The sequence below is a fragment of the Onychostoma macrolepis genome, chromosome 21 (assembly GCF_012432095.1).
Source record: "Onychostoma macrolepis isolate SWU-2019 chromosome 21, ASM1243209v1, whole genome shotgun sequence".
Classification (NCBI taxonomy): domain Eukaryota; kingdom Metazoa; phylum Chordata; class Actinopteri; order Cypriniformes; family Cyprinidae; genus Onychostoma; species Onychostoma macrolepis.
In genome coordinates, this window is record NC_081175.1 from 24,329,728 (window position 1) to 24,349,175 (window position 19,448).

At 37.5% G+C, this 19,448-nt stretch overlaps 1 protein-coding gene and 1 long non-coding RNA gene across 2 annotated transcripts; both read left to right on the top strand.

Annotated features, from left to right (window-relative positions):
* Window positions 1–4,954: 4,954 nt before the first annotated feature.
* LOC131529185 (uncharacterized) lies at window positions 4,955–8,601 on the top strand. Its single transcript, XR_009268020.1, has 3 exons — window positions 4,955–5,017; window positions 6,474–6,508; window positions 8,075–8,601. It is a non-coding gene; the product is annotated as an uncharacterized LOC131529185 (long non-coding RNA).
* A 2,809-nt stretch (window positions 8,602–11,410) lies between these two features.
* Window positions 11,411–19,106, top strand: LOC131529514 (proteinase-activated receptor 1-like). Its single transcript, XM_058759308.1, has 2 exons — window positions 11,411–11,810; window positions 17,306–19,106. Exons 1-2 carry the CDS (start codon window positions 11,633–11,635, stop codon window positions 18,385–18,387), a joined length of 1,260 nt encoding a protein of 419 aa, XP_058615291.1. The 5' UTR covers window positions 11,411–11,632; the 3' UTR covers window positions 18,388–19,106.
* The last annotated feature ends 342 nt before the right edge of the window (window positions 19,107–19,448 follow it).

The following is a 19,448-nucleotide window of genomic DNA, read 5'->3' on the forward strand; positions in this document are numbered from 1 at the left end:
AATAGGCTATTTGTTTAGTTATCACCAAAACTCGTTCTATTTTGTTGTAGATCGTTAAACCGTTACGCTGCCTCAGAAGCCTGTCCGAAATCAGTTTCGTGAGGTGCCTTCTTGCAAAAACGCTGCCTGCAAAGTCATTGCCTCATAAGGCAGCGAGGCAGCTGCCTAAGTTTTCGGATGCAGCACGCTTCACCCAATGGTTCTGTGTATCACTGAGCAACATCCTCAACAACATAAACAATCAATAATATAGCATTAAAGCTGTTCCGTGTATTATGTATTATTAAGTAAGCAATAAGGTACGAGAGGCCGTGCTGTATCGTGAATAAATTACAGCTGTTGTTAGGCACGCCGCGAAACGGAGTTTACACTGGATTAAAAACGACATTGGATGATATGTCTTACAAACTCGAGATTCATGACAGCCACTGTATTTTCTGGGACTTAAAACAATATTGAAACCAAACATTTAAGTATTGAAATGTTACTTTTTTGAAGCAAGTTCATTAAATGCTGTCCTTCTGCTAAAAAATAGTTCCTGACAGCAACAGTAAACGGCAAGAGAATGTTCCGAACATGCCTCTCATCTAATGGAGCTTAAATAAAAACAGAGAATATGAGCTTATTCGCTGTGTCATTTATTTTTTTAACACCATATATGATATTTTCTCACACACATCTGCTTATCTCTCAGCATGAGAAAACAGACCGATTCGTGGTGAGTTTGGAAGCATCATTACAGTGTAAAATGATGGACATATAGACATACTGTCACACTTCGGCTTGGGCAAGGAGCGAGGAGAATATTCAAGAATCAGTTTAAAAAAATCACGAGAGGGGTGTAACTGGTGTGTTTTATGTCGTAGAATAAAACGTAAAAGTATCTTGAGCCTGTGTGAACCACGCATCTTATTTAAGGGATTTAACCAAAATCCCATTCAAAAAACCCTCTGGGACGATGGAACCGGAAGTGCTAAAATACTAACCCTCTTCCGGGTTTTCGCCTACAAAGTGACATCATAGTTCCACCACTCATTAAGCCTTTTTAGACAGGGAAGGGCGTGGTCTCAAAATTAGATGAAAGATGCAACATAATGCCAGCAGGGGTCACTCATACTTCATTAAATAAATAACAAACAGCTAATATCGCTGAAATACATAATACACGGAACAGCTTTAATGCGATATTATTGATTATTTATGTTGCTAAGGGTGTTGCTCAGTGATACACAGAACCTTGGGTGAAGTGGTCATAGCTGTGCTGAATCCTGAATAAAACACAGCTGCTGACCAATCAGAATCGAGGAATAGAACTAACCGTTTTATAAATCGGCAATATTAGCTGTTTGTTATTTATTTAATGAAGTATGAGTGACCTCTGCTGGCGTTATGTTGCATCTTTCATCTAATTTTGAGACCACGCCCTTCCCTGCCCTGCTAAAAAAACAAAAAAAAACAACAGAAGCCCAATAAAAATCATCACAGAAATTCCAATAATGGTTACCATTAAAATACCATTAGCTTTTTCCAGTAAAACCATTTAAAAAAATCCTTTTTGTAGTGTGTTTTGAGCATTTTCCCAATAGGATTTAACATCCCACCAATAGAATCCATCACATACCAGTAGATACCATTATAGTTTCCATTAAAACCAATAGAATTCCCATTATAACCATTAAATCCATTACATTTTCTATTGTGTTTTGGGCAGGGTTCTATTTTTTTTTCAGCAGGGCGTCTAAATGCTTGCAGAGATATGTTGATGTGTGTGCGGCGCACGTCTGTGTGAAAGCCCACAATTTCCGAAGTGAGGAGGGAATATATTACTGTATTTATTAGATTTCTTTTTCAGGTATGATTCTGTATGTCTATATGCCCATCGTTTTACACTGTAATGACGCTTGCAAACTCTCCCTGTGCAGGGGCGGTTCTAGACCACAGTAACTGTGGGGGGCAGACAGGGGCCAATTGTGCTTTTAGGGGGCACAATTTTAAAATTCATCCTAATCTACTTTAAGTAATTCATTCAGCAATTTTTCACCATGTCATGTATCATTGCAATCTCTAGAAGTAATCTATAACAATTTCAACTAAAATGAATATTTCATCATGTTTCATTTATTTGACAAAGCATTTCGTATGTCAGGGGCATCATTTTTGAGGGGGCACGAGTGTGGGGTGTGGGGGGGTCTCATGCTTGTCATATGACACACAGCAGCCACAATACCACTGTATAACTGATATAGGTGTCACGGATCAGTCAGGCCCTACACCCCACCAATCACAGCGATCCACATCACCAGAGTACTAATCACGCTCACCTGCACCCTATCACATCAGTCATCAACGCCAACATAAAAACCATCACTTCAAGCACTCAGTTGTCCGATCTCATACCTTCAACGTCGACTCTGCTCTCCGCTACATTAGTGTTGAGTATTACCTTCGCTGACTGCTTACCTCTGTGTGCGCGTTACCTCCTGTTTCTGCTCCAAGTGTCCTCCTCTCCTCCCAGATTGTCTGTATCGGCTCCCAGTACGTCTTAGAAGATTTCCCCATCTCACCATCGCGGCTATCCTGTGGAAAGAAAGACATTACCATCGACCTCCTCACCAATCGGATCTCTCCATTGAACCCCATCACATACCTCATCACGTTGATCCTTCACTCCAGTCATCTGCTTCATTTCAATAAAATACTCACGTACTACCACTTACCCTTGTGTCCGACTCAATCTGTTACAATAGGCTTATTATTTTTTTTATTCTAAATATTCCCAAAATATATCATGAAATATCTCGATTCTCAAATATGTGTAAGTAAATGCATTTTGCATGAATATTCATGAGTTTCCTGTTTCGCGTTAAAGCGCCACTGAAAATATTGACTATGTTTTCAGAAAAAGAAATGCTTCAAAGTGTGATGAAGTTCAGCAGGTATTTAGGCTACTGTTAATTTAAGCACAATAGTTTGTAGATTGTGTGGTATGTTATGTTTAATTATTACAGCTATTAAATTGTTGATGTGCCTGAGGATACACTCCAACTTACTGAGCCAACAAACATTTTTGTTTATGTACCTAATTTATTTAGACAATCTTTAAAACAGTTAATAACTGATATAAATGTATCTTTGCTGTTGTTGACATAATAAAGTTTCAGTTGTGATCATTCTGTGGTGTTTCTTATTGTTTGCTCAGTTGGTAGCTTATATAACATCAACCCAACTTTAGTAATAAATTAATGTTTTTGTAATATATATAAATTGTAATATAATCATTCTTAACACAGTGTTCCAAATGGTTAGAAACATGGTGTGATGATAAAAGATAAAGTCATTATGTAGATATTTAGCATTTATGAATACAATAAAGACAGCAGGTTATTTTGGTGCTAGTTTTAATCGCAAATGTGTGTTTAGAGAAGACAACATAACCTAACCCTTTAATCGCCGATGGACCATATTTTCTACCCCCTCTATTTCTATTCTATTCTATTCTATTCTATTCTATTCTATTGACTGAATGGCTAGATGACAGAGACCAGTGGTGCACAATTACATGTAATGACCAATTATATATAAGACTCATTTATTAGATTTTGCACTGTTGTGTTGAAGATGGATGAGGCTAAATTCAAAGCACTGACAGACTTTAAAAGATTTGGAAAGATACCTCAGGGTCTTTCCAGACATGACAAATTCATATTTCTAAGAAGGGCTAAAAGCTTCATTTTTGAAAGTAAGTAATGTAAAATGTACATCTGGATTTAGTGGCTTCACTGGTTGTTTATAATGATTTTTAGATGAAGCTTTGTATTATATTAAAAAAAGAAGGTACTTTGGCAAAAGTGGTCAGCAAGGAAAAAAGTGCCCAAGAAATTTTTGAAGAGCTCCACAGCAGCCCAATAGGTGCTCACTGTGGCATTCAAAAAACCCTGGATGCCATAAGCAAGCACTTTTATTGGCCTGGTATGTCTGTGGACATAAAAAAATGGGTGAGTTTAATATGTGAACCCTTCGTCATGTTTTCATACATCTATTATTCCATCAAAACTGATTTTGATCATATATTTTAGGTCAAACACTGTGCTGCTTGTCAAAAAAAGCAATGTTCTCTGAAGAACTCAACAGAATATACCCCTATCGTGGTAATTCATGTTTTTATGAAAAACACAAGGAATATTTTTGTTACAGCAATTTTATATATTAAACATGAATGTTTATTAGGTGGCACAGCCTTGGGATATTGTGGGGATGGATTTAGTGGGAAAGCTCGAACCAACGAAAGAAGGCTGCCAGTACATCTGTGTTTTTTCCCCCTCCTCCCTCCCTCCCTCCCTCCCTCCACATACACATTTGTACATAAAACTTAACACCAAATCATTTGATGTCTTTAATTTATTCAGCATTATAACTTCATTTCTTTATAGTAGTAAATGTGCAAATTAATATGTGGTATGTTACTTTAGCTACTTAAATCATGTGAAATGATTTTCGCTAACTAAGTACTACAATCTGTTATTTATCAGCTGAACAAGCAAAACTAAATATTGTATCAGATCTTTATGCCACCTTAGATATTTGTGTACAAGTTATCAAACAAAACTTTAAAAGACCCTGGAAAGGGTTTATAACACATGTTAATGGCATATCCTAATGACAGGCAGGCAAATCAGTTGCTGTAATCATGAAATCAAACATAACATATACAATCTACAAACTATTGTGCTCAGATAAACAAAACTTCAAAAGCTAAAAAAAAAAAAGCTAAATGAGCTAGATCGCCACTGTCGCTGAAACATAATTACATTACGTAAAACTTTCTGTGCGGTGATGGTCCTAGAGTGCACTGATATTTTCAGTGGCGCTTTAATGCGAAACAGGAAACTCATGAATATTCATGTATGCTCCGCCCAGCGTCACCGAAAATCTCAGACACCGAATATTTCAGAACACCGGCGAACACTTAGGCCTATGTTATCAGAGGACTTGCTAACATGAAGAAAACGGTCCAGAGGTCTGTAATTATACGTAATTAACAAATTTTAACTTAATTACTTAATTTAAACTATAGTAATTTTGACTGCTTCCATTAAAATTTTATGTTTAAGATTGCTGCCTGTCATGGTGGGCTAGCAGTGTTAATGTTTAAGTACTAACCCTCAAGGCTGCATGCATTTATTTGATCAAAAATAAAATTAAAAAAGTAATATTGTGAAATATCATTTGAATATATTTTAAAATGTAATTTATTCCTGTGAATTTTCAGCATCATTACTGCAGTCTTCAGTGCACGATCGTTCAGAAATCATTCTAACATGCTGATTTAGTGCTGGATTTATATTGGTGCTCAGTTATCAGTAATGATTCTTATTATTATTAGATGTAAAAAAAAAAAAGTTTTTGCTGCTTAACATTTTCTGGAAACATTTTTATGATTCTTTGATGAATAGACAGTTCAAAAGAACATCATTTATTTGAAATATATATTTTTGCTTCATTATAAATTTTTTTACTTTTATCAATTTAATGCCTATTTGCTAAATAAAACAGTCATTTCTATTAAATAACACACACCAAACATGTGAATGGTTGTATATCATGGTTTCTGCATATATTAAGGAGCATAACTGTTTTTCAACTGATAATAATCAGAAATGTTTCTTGAGCAGCAAATAATAATATTATAATGATTTCTGAAGGATCATGTGACACTGAAGACGAGTAATGATGCTGAAAATACAGCTTTGATCACAGGAATAAATTACGTTTTACAATATATTCATAAAAACATTTTAACTGATAATTACTTTTAAAATTGTAATTAAAATATAATTTATTTCTGTGATGGCAAAGCTGAATAAATAAATGCTTTTCTTTTAACTTTTTATTCATCAATAAATCCTGAAAAACTATCACAGATTCCCAAAAATTAAGCAGCACAACTGTTTCCAACATCGATAACAACGGAGTATCAAATTAGTATATTATAATGATTTCTGAAGGATCATGTGGCACTGAAGACGAGTAATGATGCTGAAAATTCAGCTTTGATCACAGAAATAAATTATATTTTGAAGTGTATTAAAATAGAAAACCATTTTATTTCATTTCATTATTTTTAATACTTCACAATATTTTTTTTTTCTGTATTTTTGATCAAATAAATGCTGGCTTGATGAGCATAAGAGACTTGTTTCAAGAACATTAAAAACAGTAATGTGTCCAAACTTTTGACGAGCCCAGTCCCTTGAATAAGCAGGCAGAACGCTTTCAAGCACACTGAATGATAGAAACAGAGGGGCACTGAGGAGATATACATGTATTACATTATATTGTTTGGTATGGTTTTATTTATAAAATCTTTGCCAAAATATGCTTTTATTTCTGTTAACGGTATGCTCCATGTTAATTGGGTAAATGAACTGAGAAATTGTCCAGCAACACTATATAACGATCTGTTTCAATTTCAGGTTCCACCTGAGAGCCGGGACTGTCGAATAGTAAGGTGAGTCCATTTTTTTTGTTTGTTTGTTTTTTTAGTTTTCAGTGGAGTTTGAGTTATTCAAGCTATTTGAATGCCACAATTTATAATTGAGTATTGATAATAATGAGTGCCTGATAATGTTACAACTTGTGCTGTTCAAAACATACTGTTTGTTGGGGCCGATTGAGGCTTGCAGCTTTCTGGAGAAATGCTCCTTCAAATAACTTCACACTCATCCTGAACAATATACCTGTTATAACAGTCATAGTCCTCTAGCAATGCTATAGTCTGTGTGTCATTTGGGTACAAACCCTTTTTCATCTCAAGTCGGTGATTAAAGGAAGTGTGTATGACACTGATGTCCCATGCACTAATTTCCACAGTGGAGCATGTTAATAAACTGTGACTCTTATGTGTAAGGCTTAAACATTGCCTTCCTTGCTTTGTAATACTAAATGAAACAAATACATTCATAACATATCTGTGTAATATGCAATTAGTTGTGTATTTTTTAATATATAAAACAGGTGGCACAGGTTCTCCTTGCTTTTCTTCTGTTATATCAGTTATTATACTTTACACCTATGGGCAGTAAGCAGAATGAACATTATCTTTGTTACACACAAAGCAGGACAAAATTATTCGATTACAGGAAAATTAAAAAATGCTAACCATGGATAACATTGATGTGGAAAAGAACTGGAAGTGAAAAATGCTTACTGATGCTCCAGAAGGAAACACGATACATTAAGGGGGTGAAAACTTTTAAACAGAATGAAGGTGTACATTTTTCTTATTTTGCCTAAATATTTTTTTCATTTAGTACTGCCCTTCAGAAGCTACAGAAGATACTTCCCAGACAGCAAGCAGTGTCGGCCCAGATCCGGCCCACATGTGGCCCGCATCTGGCCCGCATTGATTTCACGCGGGCCAGATGTGGGCCGGATCTGGGCCAACACTATGTTGCTGTCTGGGTTACATGTTTCCACAATGGTTCAATTTACCATGAACTTCAAAGTTTTCACCCCTTAATACATTATTTTTTCTTCTGCAGCATCAGTGAGCGATTAAACCTTCTGTAATAGTTGCATATGAGTCCCTCAGTTGTCCTCTGTATGATTTTGAGATCCATCTTTTCACACTGTCACTGCTGGAAAGTGTTCAAATACACAAAAATGTTGGAAAAGCACAGCATTTGTGGGAGCTGAAGGATTTTTCTGAAGAACAGCAGACAGTTTAACTGTTCAGAACAAACAGGGACTCATGAACCACTATCACTAAACAAAACACACAGCTGTGGATCATTCAGGGAACAACACAGTATTAAGAATCAAGTGGATGTAAACAACGGGTCATTTTTATAAATTCAACTTTTTTTTTTCTCTTGTGGACAATATGTAAATATCTTATCCCTCTTATTTTGGTAAAATAATTAACATTTTGCAGATTCTGCAAGGTGTATGTAAACTTCTGACCTTATGTGTGTGTTTGTGTATATATGTACTGTATGTATGTGTGTGTGTATAATATATTTAATATTAATATTTTAATATTAAAAAGATATTTAATCTTTTTTTTTTTTTTTAGAGACAACGAAAAGGGGGGAACTGTCTTTAAGCTGTGGAGTCAGATGGAGGGCTCGCATTGCAGAAGACTCGAACAACTAGAACCAACTCAAGCACACAACGGTGACACACATTTGTAAGACCTTTCCCTGTGATATAAAATTTCCCTGTGGTAATTATTCAGATTCTTCTCATTCTCATTGTGTAGCACTGTTTTAAGCTTAGTGAATATTATGTACAGTAAGCACTAGAAGTAGAGACTTGTACTACTTGGGGTAGTTTTAAATTAACTTTAATTTTGCTTTTGGTGCAAAAATTATCAAAAGAAAAGATAGTAGTAAAAGATGTTTTGTGTAGTAATTCAATTGTTTTAATATGAATATTGTTTTAGTAGTGTTCAGGACAGTAATTGTCTGTACATCTAAATCAGTTCTTTAAACTTTTTGTTGTCTAAGACCTTGATATTATACCTTAAGGGAAAAAGAAAGATATTTAATTATGTATTATGTACCCAGACAGCAAGGAGTGTCGGCCCAGATCCAGCCCACATCTGGCCCGTGTTAAATCCTTGCGGGCCTGTTGTGGGCCGGATCTGGGCTGACACTCCTTGCTGTCTGGGTAAGATGCTTGTAATCATTGCTTTTAAAGGTATTTATCATTTCTACTTAAATAGTCATTATCTACTTGTATGATTTGTATTATCTGGGAACTGTACAAATACTGTGGCATATGGACATTACTCTTTTATTTGTAACTTTTAAATGCAATACTCTTTTAAATGCATTTTCTGTAAAGCTGCATTGGAATATGTATTGTGAAAAGCACTGTACAAATAAACAAATTGTGTTTGAATTCTAGATATGTATACAACTTATTTGTGTGCGTGTATGAAGGCCTATATATATATATATATATATATATATATACATATATACAGTGAGGAAAATAAGTATTTGAACACCCTGCTATTTTGCAAGTTCTCCCACTTAGAAATCATGGAGGGTCTGAAATTGTCATCGTAGGTGCATGTCCACTGTGAGAGACATAATCTAAAAAAAAATCCAGAAATCACAATGTATGATTTTTAACTATTTATTTGTATGATACAGCTGCAAATAAGTATTTGAACACCTGAGAAAATCAATGTTAATATTTGGTACAGTAGCCTTTGTTTGCAAATACAGAGGTCAAACGTTTCCTGTAGTTTTCACCAGGTTTGCACACACTGCAGGAGGGATTTTGGCCCACTCCTCCACACAGATCTTCTCTAGATCAGTCAGGTTTCTGGCCTGTCGCTGAGAAAACGGAGTTTGAGCTCCTCCAAAGATTCTCTATTGGGTTTAGGTCTGGAGACTGGCTAGGACACGCCAGAACCTTGATATGCTTCTTACAGAGCCACTCCTTGGTTATCCTGGCTGTGTGCTTCGGGTCATTGTCATGTTGGAAGACCCAGCCTCGACCCATCTTCAATGCTCTAACTGAGGGAAGGAGGTTGTTCCCCAAAATCTCGCAATACATGGCCCCGGTCATCCTCTCCTTAATACAGTGCAGTCGCCCTGTCCCATGTGCAGAAAAACACCCCAAAGCATGATGCTACCACCCCATGCTTCACAGTAGGGATGGTGTTCTTGGGATGGTACTCATCATTCTTCTTCCTCCAAACACGTTTAGTGGAATTATGACCAAAAGTTCTATTTTGGTCTCATCTGACCACATGACTTTCTCCCATGACTCCTCTGGATCATCCAAATGGTCATTGGCAAACTTAAGTCGGGCCTGGACATGTGCTGGTTTAAGCAGGGGAACCTTCCGTGCCATGCATGATTTCAAACCATGACGTCTTAGTGTATTACCAACAGTAACCTTGGAAACGGTGGTCCCAGCTCTTTTCAGGTCATTGACCAGCTCCTCCCGTGTAGTTCTGGGCTGATTTCTCACCTTTCTTAGGATCATTGAGAACCCACGAGGTGAGATCTTGCATGGAGCCCCAGTCCGAGGGAGATTGACAGTCATGTTTAGCTTCTTCCATTTTCTAATGATTGCTCCAACAGTGGACCTTTTTTCACCAAGCTGCTTGGCAATTTCCCCGTAGCCCTTTCCAGCCTTGTGGAGGTGTACAATTTTGTCTCTAGTGTCTTTGGACAGCTCTTTGGTCTTGACCATGTTAGTAGTTGGATTCTTACTAATTGTATGGGGTGGACAGGTGTCTTTATGCAGCTGACGACCTCAAACAGGTGCATCTAATTTAGGATAATAAATGGAGTGGAGGTGGACATTTTAAAGGCAGACTAACAGGTCTTTGAGGGTCAGAATTCTAGCTGATAGACAGGTGTTCAAATACTTATTTGCAGCTGTATCATACAAATAAATAGTTAAAAAATCATACATTGTGATTTCTGGATTTTTTTTTTTAGATTATGTCTCTCACAGTGGACATGCACCTACGATGACAATTTCAGACCCCTCCATGATTTCTAAGTGGGAGAACTTGCAAAATAGCAGGGTGTTCAAATACTTATTTTCCTCACTGTATATATATATATATATATATATATATATATAATACACAAAATGAGCTGGCCCAGATCCGGCATGGTACTGGACCAGATCCTGCCCACATTTGGGCCAAATCACCATAAAGGAATCCGCATCTGGTCTGGAGCTGGCCCAATTCTGGCCCAGATCCGGAAAAAACGGATCCATGCGGTATTGGCCCGTTGTGCCAAAAAGACACCGCCCAAGTCCGTTATGCGGATCTGGGCCAGAACGTCGATGGGTCTGGACCAGATCTGGCCCAAATGATTTTTGCTATCTGGGTTTGCATAGCAACCCGTCTTTTTACTTAAGTACCAGATGTCATACCATAAAATGAGTGTCATACCATAAACATATAATACAACTGACTTTGTTTTTTATGTGGATTTAATAAAAACATTGTAAGTTACTAATTAGCCCATAACACTCATTGTACAAAAAGAGCAAAGAAAGTTTACATTATCAAATAACATTTTCACTTCAGTCCAGCAGGTTCAAGCACTCTCAAAAACTCCCATAATAATCTCTAAAGCTGTTTACACTGTGAAATTACATCTTCACTTTGTTGTTTCTGAGGAGAGAATTCAGTCAGCAAGCTCGCGCGGTGACGAAATAGCGGCGCTTCGGCGATGACTCATCTGAACGCTTCTGATTGGCCCTTGCGTTCATAAGCTCAACAGAATCGTATGTGATTGGTTATAATGCGCAGCGCTTTAAAACCTGTCTTAAATATTGTTTTAAGTCCCGGAAAATACAGTGGCTGTCATGAATCTCGAGTTTGTAAGAACATATCATCCAATGCCATTTTTAATCCAGTGTATGTATGATCTGTTTTTGATGGAACAGTCAAACGAATCATTACATTTAAATGAGTCATTTGTGTGACATGCTGTCATATCAGTCAGCTGAGCGCATATTGCCTGACTCCATTCGATTGTCTATGACTTGGTTGATTAGAGCGTTGAACTGAAAACTGTATTTGGCTCGGACATCAGCCCCACCGACTCGGCTTAACCAGTTCGTCTGATTCGGTGAAAAGATTTAAATGAAGGATTGGGTTACAAATCAGACGTCACCACTCCACAGTGCGGCTGTTTCTATCTCACTAGAGAATTTGCAGAAAGAAAAATCTGCAGTTAGAAGTAGACAGTTGATCGTCATGGGAATTAAAACAATCTTGATTTTAGTTGTAATGGCACGTACATGCACTGCCACCTTTGAAGGTAAGCCTACATCAGAATATACATAAAAATGATAACTTTGATGTGTTGTTGATGTGTAACTGTGAGATTGAAACTTAATTGTATCTATAATTTGAACGTCAGGAAGTTTAATTTGTTTGAATTTGTTTTTACAATTCACAATGTTTTTTCCCCACAATTTTATCTTATTTATTCCGAATCCGAAGTGGTGTAGGCTACCTTAAAAAAAGGCTACTGTATCTGCACCACTGTGATACTACCGGGTGCATTGTTAAAAAAAAAAAAAAAAACGTGTTTACTTCAAAACAAAACGAACATTCAAGAAGATAAAATATGTTGCATGCACCCATGTAAGGCAATAGGCTATTAGACAAACCACACAAGGCAATGAGTTCCTCAGCGCTCTCTGCTGTATGATTTGCAGTGTTTGTCAAAACAATGAATTAAGCAGTGCAGAGCAACGTTTCCCAGACTTTAATTTTTGTACCTCTTTATCAACGCTATATATATATATATATACATACAGTGAGGAAAATAAGTATTTGAACACCCTGCTATTTTGCAAGTTCTCCCACTTAGAAATCATGGAGGGGTCTGAAATTGTCATCGTAGGTGCATGTCCACTGTGAGAGACATAATCTAAAAAAAAAAATCCAGAAATCACAATGTATGATTTTTTAACTATTTATTTGTATGATACAGCTGCAAATAAGTATTTGAACACCTGTCTATCAGCTAGAATTCTGACCCTCGAAGACTTGTTAGTCTGCCTTTAAAATGTCCACCTTCACTCCATTTATTATCCTAAATTAGATGCACCTGTTTGAGGTCGTTAGCTGCATAAAGACACCTGTCCACCCCATACAATCAGTAAGAATCCAACTACTAACATGGCCAAGACCAAAGAGCTGTCCAAAGACACTAGAGACAAAATTGTACACCTCCACAAGGCTGAAAAGGGCTACGGGGAAATTGCCAAGCAGCTTGGTGAAAAAAGGTCCACTGTTGGAGCAATCATTAGAAAATGGAAGAAGCTAAACATGACTGTCAATCTCCCTCGGACTGGGGCTCCATGCAAGATCTCCAACCCATTCTCACTCCCAAGGCGTCAAAAACTGAAGCATGGTCAAACTCCTTTGGCGTCACTATGAAGACGCCAAAGGTGCCCCTAGGCGTCAGTATATGACAAAATAGGATCTCCATTGCTTTCAGTTACTTGCTTTATGCGTCAGGTCAAGACGCTTATGGAAAATGACAACACGTTATCCTCCGTTGTTTTCAGTTGTTTGTCTTAGTTTAATGGTTTGCATGCATTTGTAAAAAATGTATAAATCATTTTATATACATTTATACTTTTATTGGAGCACCTAACCCCACCCCTACCCTAAACCTACCCACTTCTGAACAACATAAAACACGTAACAGGCAAATATAAGTGCAGTCACAGGTATTTATTGCAAAAACTGACCATAAACAAGCTGTATAAAAGCATTACAAACAAGTCATGTTGCATTCCAAGTCTTCTGAAGCCATACGAAGTCTTTGTGAGAAGAAGAGAGCAAAACAAGGTTTTAATCGCTGAAAATGATCCCGCTCTTGTTACCACGCTCGCATCTCATTCAAAAGATACTCCCGTCCCGTAGCATGACGCAATTGGTCACGAGACACAGAAGAGCCAATAGCCTGTCAGAACAGCATGACGCAATCGGTCACGAGACACACAAGAACCAAGTATTTCACAACCAAGGCTGACGTAAGGCTTTTCTGGCGGCATTTTTTGAATTCGCTCACAGACTGCAGCACACAGACTGAGTTTAACGGCGGACGGAGACGGCAATCGCGTTTATTCCCTCTCACAAATCAAATGTTTTGCCTCGGAAGACTTGGAATATTTATATTTTTTAAATAAATTATGACGGTAGTTGTATCTGCCTGTTATATCTTGTGTTTTATTGACAAATGGTAGGTTTAGGGGCAGGGGTTGGGTTATGTGCTCACAAATGTGTAAATATTGTAATATAAATAAAACTGTTGTGGCTGTTTACATTGAAAAATCACACCCCAACATATATGCAATAATGGCAATGTTATTACCCAATATATAATTTAATTATGACGATAAAATTCCCATTTTGGCGTCGGCATATTGACGCTAAGGGTTTCCTGTTTAAAGCAACGGAGGACCCTGCAAGTCGAAAAATGACGCTAAGGGGTACCTTGAGCGTCAAAAAGCGACGCCAAGTGCTCCTGACCAAGCTTCAATATGTGACGAGTTGGGTGTGAGAATGGGTTGAAGATCTCACCTCGTGGGGTCTCAATGATCCTAAGAAAGGTGAGAAATCAGCCCAGAACTACACGGGAGGAGCTGGTCAATGACCTGAAAAGAGCTGGGACCACCGTTTCCAAGGTTACTGTTGGTAATACACTAAGACGTCATGGTTTGAAATCATGCATGGCACGGAAGGTTCCCCTGCTTAAACCAGCACATGTCCAGGCCCGACTTAAGTTTGCCAATGACCATTTGGATGATCCAGAGGAGTCATGGGAGAAAGTCATGTGGTCAGATGAGACCAAAATAGAACTTTTTGGTCATAATTCCACTAAACGTGTTTGGAGGAAGAAGAATGATGAGTACCATCCCAAGAACACCATCCCTACTGTGAAGCATGGGGTGGTAGCATCATGCTTTGGGGTGTTTTTCTGCACATGGGACAGGGCGACTGCACTGTATTAAGGAGAGGATGACCAGGGCCATGTATTGCGAGATTTTGGGGAACAACCTCCTTCCCTCAGTTAGAGCATTGAAGATGGGTCGAGGCTGGGTCTTCCAACATGACAATGACCCGAGGCACACAGCCAGGATAACCAAGGAGTGGCTCTGTAAGAAGCATATCAAGGTTCTGGCGTGGCCTAGCCAGTCTCCAGACCTAAACCCAATAGAGAATCTTTGGAGGAGCTCAAACTCCGTGTTTCTCAGCGACAGGCCAGAAACCTGACTGATCTAGAGAAGATCTGTGTGGAGGTGGGCCAAAATCCCTCCTGCAGTGTGTGCAAACCTGGTGAAAAACTACAGGAAACGTTTGACCTCTGTAATTGCAAACAAAGGCTACTGTACCAAATATTAACATTGATTTTCTCAGGTGTTCAAATACTTATTTGCAGCTGTATCATACAAATAAATAGTTAAAAAATCATACATTGTGATTTCTGGATTTTTTTTCCAGAAAAAATTGTCTCTCACAGTGAACATGCACCTACGATGACAATTTCAGACCTCTCCATGATTTCTAAGTGGGAGAACTTGCAAAATAGCAGGGTGTTCAAATACTTATTTTCCTCACTGTATATAGGCAAGGCAAGTTTATTTATATAGGACATTTCATACACAGTGGTAATTCAAGGTGCTTTACATAAAAGGAAGTGAAATAGTCATTAAAAATAATAATAACAAGAAATTAAAAATAATAATAATCACAACAATGAAAACAAAGTGATTTAAAAATGTATTTAAAAAGAATTTAAAACATTTAAGAATAGAAGGTGATTATACATCAGTTCGGAATATATATAGGCTATTCACTATAGTTAAAAGGTGGGTGGCAAACACGTACAACCAAGCATATATATTCTTTTATGGATGTCTTCATATTCTTGCACACATTTTTTTTAAAGGAGCTGTTTGATCACAATTAGTTATTTTTCCATAGGTTACATAAATCAAAAATATTTGCTTGATCTCCGGCCTTTCCCTGAACAACTAATTAAAGATCTCTATTGCTGTGCATAAATAAATTATTCCAAGCATTATGTTTGAGATGTGTCACTGCCTGTTGCTCTAACATGTAGAATCTTGTATCACTGTCATCATCATGCAAATTTTGCAATGACAGAAAATTAACTCTTAAAAGACATACAAAATGTCTTGAGCTTTGCCAAAGCCCTGAACTGTTCAATATAACTTGGCAGATTCTTTAATTACACTGCGTTCCAAATTATTATGCAAGTGATATATCAGTAGGATTTCGGTACAATAAAGAGAAAGATTTTTGTTTGTGTTGTTTTTCACATCTTTTTAGTTAACTGGTATCAATCTCAGACAGGTTTGTTCAATAGTTTGCCAGTTCTTCTTAGGTAAATGGAGACCCTACTTAAAGAGGTTGTTCCACATTATTAAGCAAGTCACAGTTCTCATGAAATACGGTGAAGAAGAAAGATCTTTCTGAAGATGAAAAGTATGAAACAATGCAATGTCTTGCGAAAGGCATCAAAACAAACAATATTTTGCGAAAAGCAAATAGAAATTATTGAACTGTCAAAAGATTTGTGAGTGACTTAGAGCACAGAAGATCTTGGTCAGATAAAGGAAAGTTTGACAAACAAATGAACTGTATTGTAATACCAGCTGTAAAAAAGCCACTGCTGAACAGCAAACAGGTGTTTGAAGCTACTGGAATCTCAAGATCCTCTTCATGCAGACTAGAAGTTGTGTGTAAAGCTGCGTTTCAGTCACTGCTAACCAAACCTCACAAAGAGAAACCTGCACGGTGGCTGTAGAAACACATAAAGACTTGTTTTTAAATAGTTTTATTGACTTACGAATGCTGCAGTACGATGGATGGTCCAGATAAATGGATTTCTGATAGCTGATGAATGGCCATCCTACTCCAATGAGACTGCAAGGTCATGCAAGGTCATGTTAGGGTGTAAAAATGACTTCTGCAAGATATGTGGAGTTCATAACTGACCATATTCTGCTGTGGTATAAAATGAAGAATAGTGCTCTCGGAAATAAAAGGATTTTCATGCAGGAATGCCATGCTGCATAAATACCATGGTGCTAAACAGTTTGAAAATGTATTTCTACAGCCACCGTGCAGATTTCTCTTTGTGAGGTTTGGTTAGCAGTGACTGAAACTTCATTAAGTGTAATTTGAACAAATCAGTCAGTTTTAACCTTCAAAATTATAGTAGTACCAACTCATGTATATTTTAAAGCATTAGATTAGCATCAGAAAATTTGGCATGTACTGTACCTGATATATATCCAAAATAATCGAAACTGAATCGAATTGGTAATCAAATCGCAAGCTTGTGAATGAGAATCGATTCGAATCGTGAAATTTGTGTCAAAACCCAGCCCTACTTAATACTAAAGTGCACAAATGAGATTTACACGAATTCACTACCAATTCTACAAGATGTAAAGTAGTTATGAATTGCCAGAGTGTTGTACCTACAGTCCATTGTAGGAAACAAAACTTGCTAATTTCATCTATCGTTTGTCAACGATGAAGCAGCTCCTGTATGCAGATTCTGATTTGCAGGGAAAAAGACACATTATATCCATATATTCTTAACATCAAAATATGGGGAATTTTTTTTCATTGGGGGCCTGTGCTCCAGTTTTGATGCAAGTCTAGAAATGCCCTGATAACTCTCACTAATTGTGTTGTGCTTTTAGAAATGCCCTGATACCTCCCACTAATGGTGTTGTGCTTTTGTGTGTTAATCTACAGACAAACTTGTAGGCAGTTTTGCTATTATAACAGACTGTAATTCTACTCTGGACCAAGCAAAGCTCAGCTGTTCCTCAATGTCCATCTCAAAAGAGACTGTTGACTTCCTTAAAGGCCTGCTGGTCACACGCCTCATGCCCTCGTTCTACATCTTCATCATCCTCATTAGTTTGCCCCTAAATGGTTTGGCGATGTTGACGTTCACCTGTAGGATTCGAGAGAAGAAACCAGCCGTGATCTACATGTCTCACCTGGCGTGTGTGGACCTGCTCTTCACCCTGCTGCTGCCTCTGAAGATCCACTACCAGCTGAACGCTTCAGATTGGGTGTTCGGTGAGGCGGCGTGTCGTGTGCTCAGTGCAGCTTACTACTGCTACATGTACTGCTCCATACTGCTGATGATGTGCATGAGTGTGGACAGGCTGCTGGCTGTGGTGTTTCCCATCACCTCTCTGACCTGGAGGAGCACAAGGAAAGCTACACTCATATGCACATTAGCCTGGCTGCTGGCGCTCACTGGTACGGTGCCACTTTTCTCAATGAAACAAACATTCAAGATTAAGGATGTGGGTGTCACTTGCCATGATGCACTCATCCATGCTGACCCTACAGATCAGCAGTACATGTATCAGTACCAGTTCTCCATCCTCTCCTGTGTCTACTACTTTGTGCCACTTATCATCACCTTAGTGAGCTACTCCACCATCATATATGTGCTCCATGTAAAGTCTAATCTCTTAGCTACAACATCATCCTCATCTTCTGCCAACAGAAGGAGGGCAGTCATTATGGCTATCGCTGTGCTGACTGAGTTTGTGGTGTGCTTTGCGCCAACCAATGGCATCCTATTGTACCACTGTTTTCTTTTAGCTACTGGATTCAACAGCGGTGAGGGAGATTCATCATATGCGGCTTACCTGTTGGCTGTGTGTTTGGGGAGCGCAAGTGTTTTTCTGGATCCTCTTCTGTACTACTACGGCTCGTCTCAATGCAGACAGCAGATCCGCTCTGTGTTGAGGAGGGGGAAGACACTGCAAACAACCTCACCAACTAACACAGACAAAATTCACATCTCTCACTAAAACCAGGCTTGCCGTAAAACGTGAAACTGTGTGAAATTGTATTTGGGTCAACATCTGTATATACAAAGCCCGTAGGCATGCATAATGAAAACATTAGACCTGTAGCAGAGAATTAGTATTTAGGTGTAACAATAGACAATAAGGTATTGTGGAAAGATCATATTGAGAGTTTGTGTAAAAAGACAAACCAGATAACTTATTTTCTTTGTCCTCTCAGGTCATTTGGAGTAACAAAACAGATTATTGTATTATTCCTTAGATAAGTAATTATGAGTGTCTTACAGTATTGCAATTCAGTTTGGTACATGAGTTTGTTTGTTAGGCTAAAAACAAAGTTGAGGAACCAAATTAAAATCGGTTGATAGGACAGCCTCTTAAAAAAGTTATATGAACTTTCTTATCGTAAGAACCTCTTAAGGTTAACCAAGAATATTGTTTCTAACCCATAGTCATGTGTTGTATAATGAATTTGTGCTTCTACCATCTAATCGTCGATACAAGATTTAATCGAGTGAAATCCAAACACTCTATTGTATATCAAGCTGTCCTAGCACTGAATGAGGTACATATATAAAATGAAAACTCCAGGAATTATGTGTTGTTGTTTTTTTTTTAATTCTATTGGGTTTACTGTGTCTATATATATATTGTGAATTATTTTTTGTTTGTAAAGATTTAGTGTGCAAAAACATACTATTACACAAGAAAAAATTCAGACTTTGTCTGACAATAAAGTTTATATCTAAAAAAAAAAAAACTGATCAGATATGTCGTTTGTATAATTTGAATTTTCAGTATAATATTACATGTATTATTCTAAATTTACATCCTGCATCAATTGTTAAAATGTTAATGCTTGTGGAGTTTCTGTTCAAAAGCAAAAGGGGCAAGTAAAAGTTGTCTAGTCATAGATGTCTTTTGCAACATTTAGATAACGTTTTACATTTAATGTTTTAACATTTGATTTTACCCCATTTGTTAAAGTCCCATGTCATATTTTTCACACTGTCTTTGACTCATAGAATTCAGCAGGTTGTTTTTGCTATGGTACTGTTAAAACA

Coding starts and splice junctions, on each gene's coding strand:
- LOC131529514 (XM_058759308.1), top strand. CDS start 11,633: ATGAAGGATTGGGTTACAAATCAGACGTCACCACTCCACAGTGCGGCT. Junction 11,811..17,305: donor ATGCACTGCCACCTTTGAAG/GTAAGCCTACAT, acceptor GTTAATCTACAG/ACAAACTTGTAGGCAGTTTT.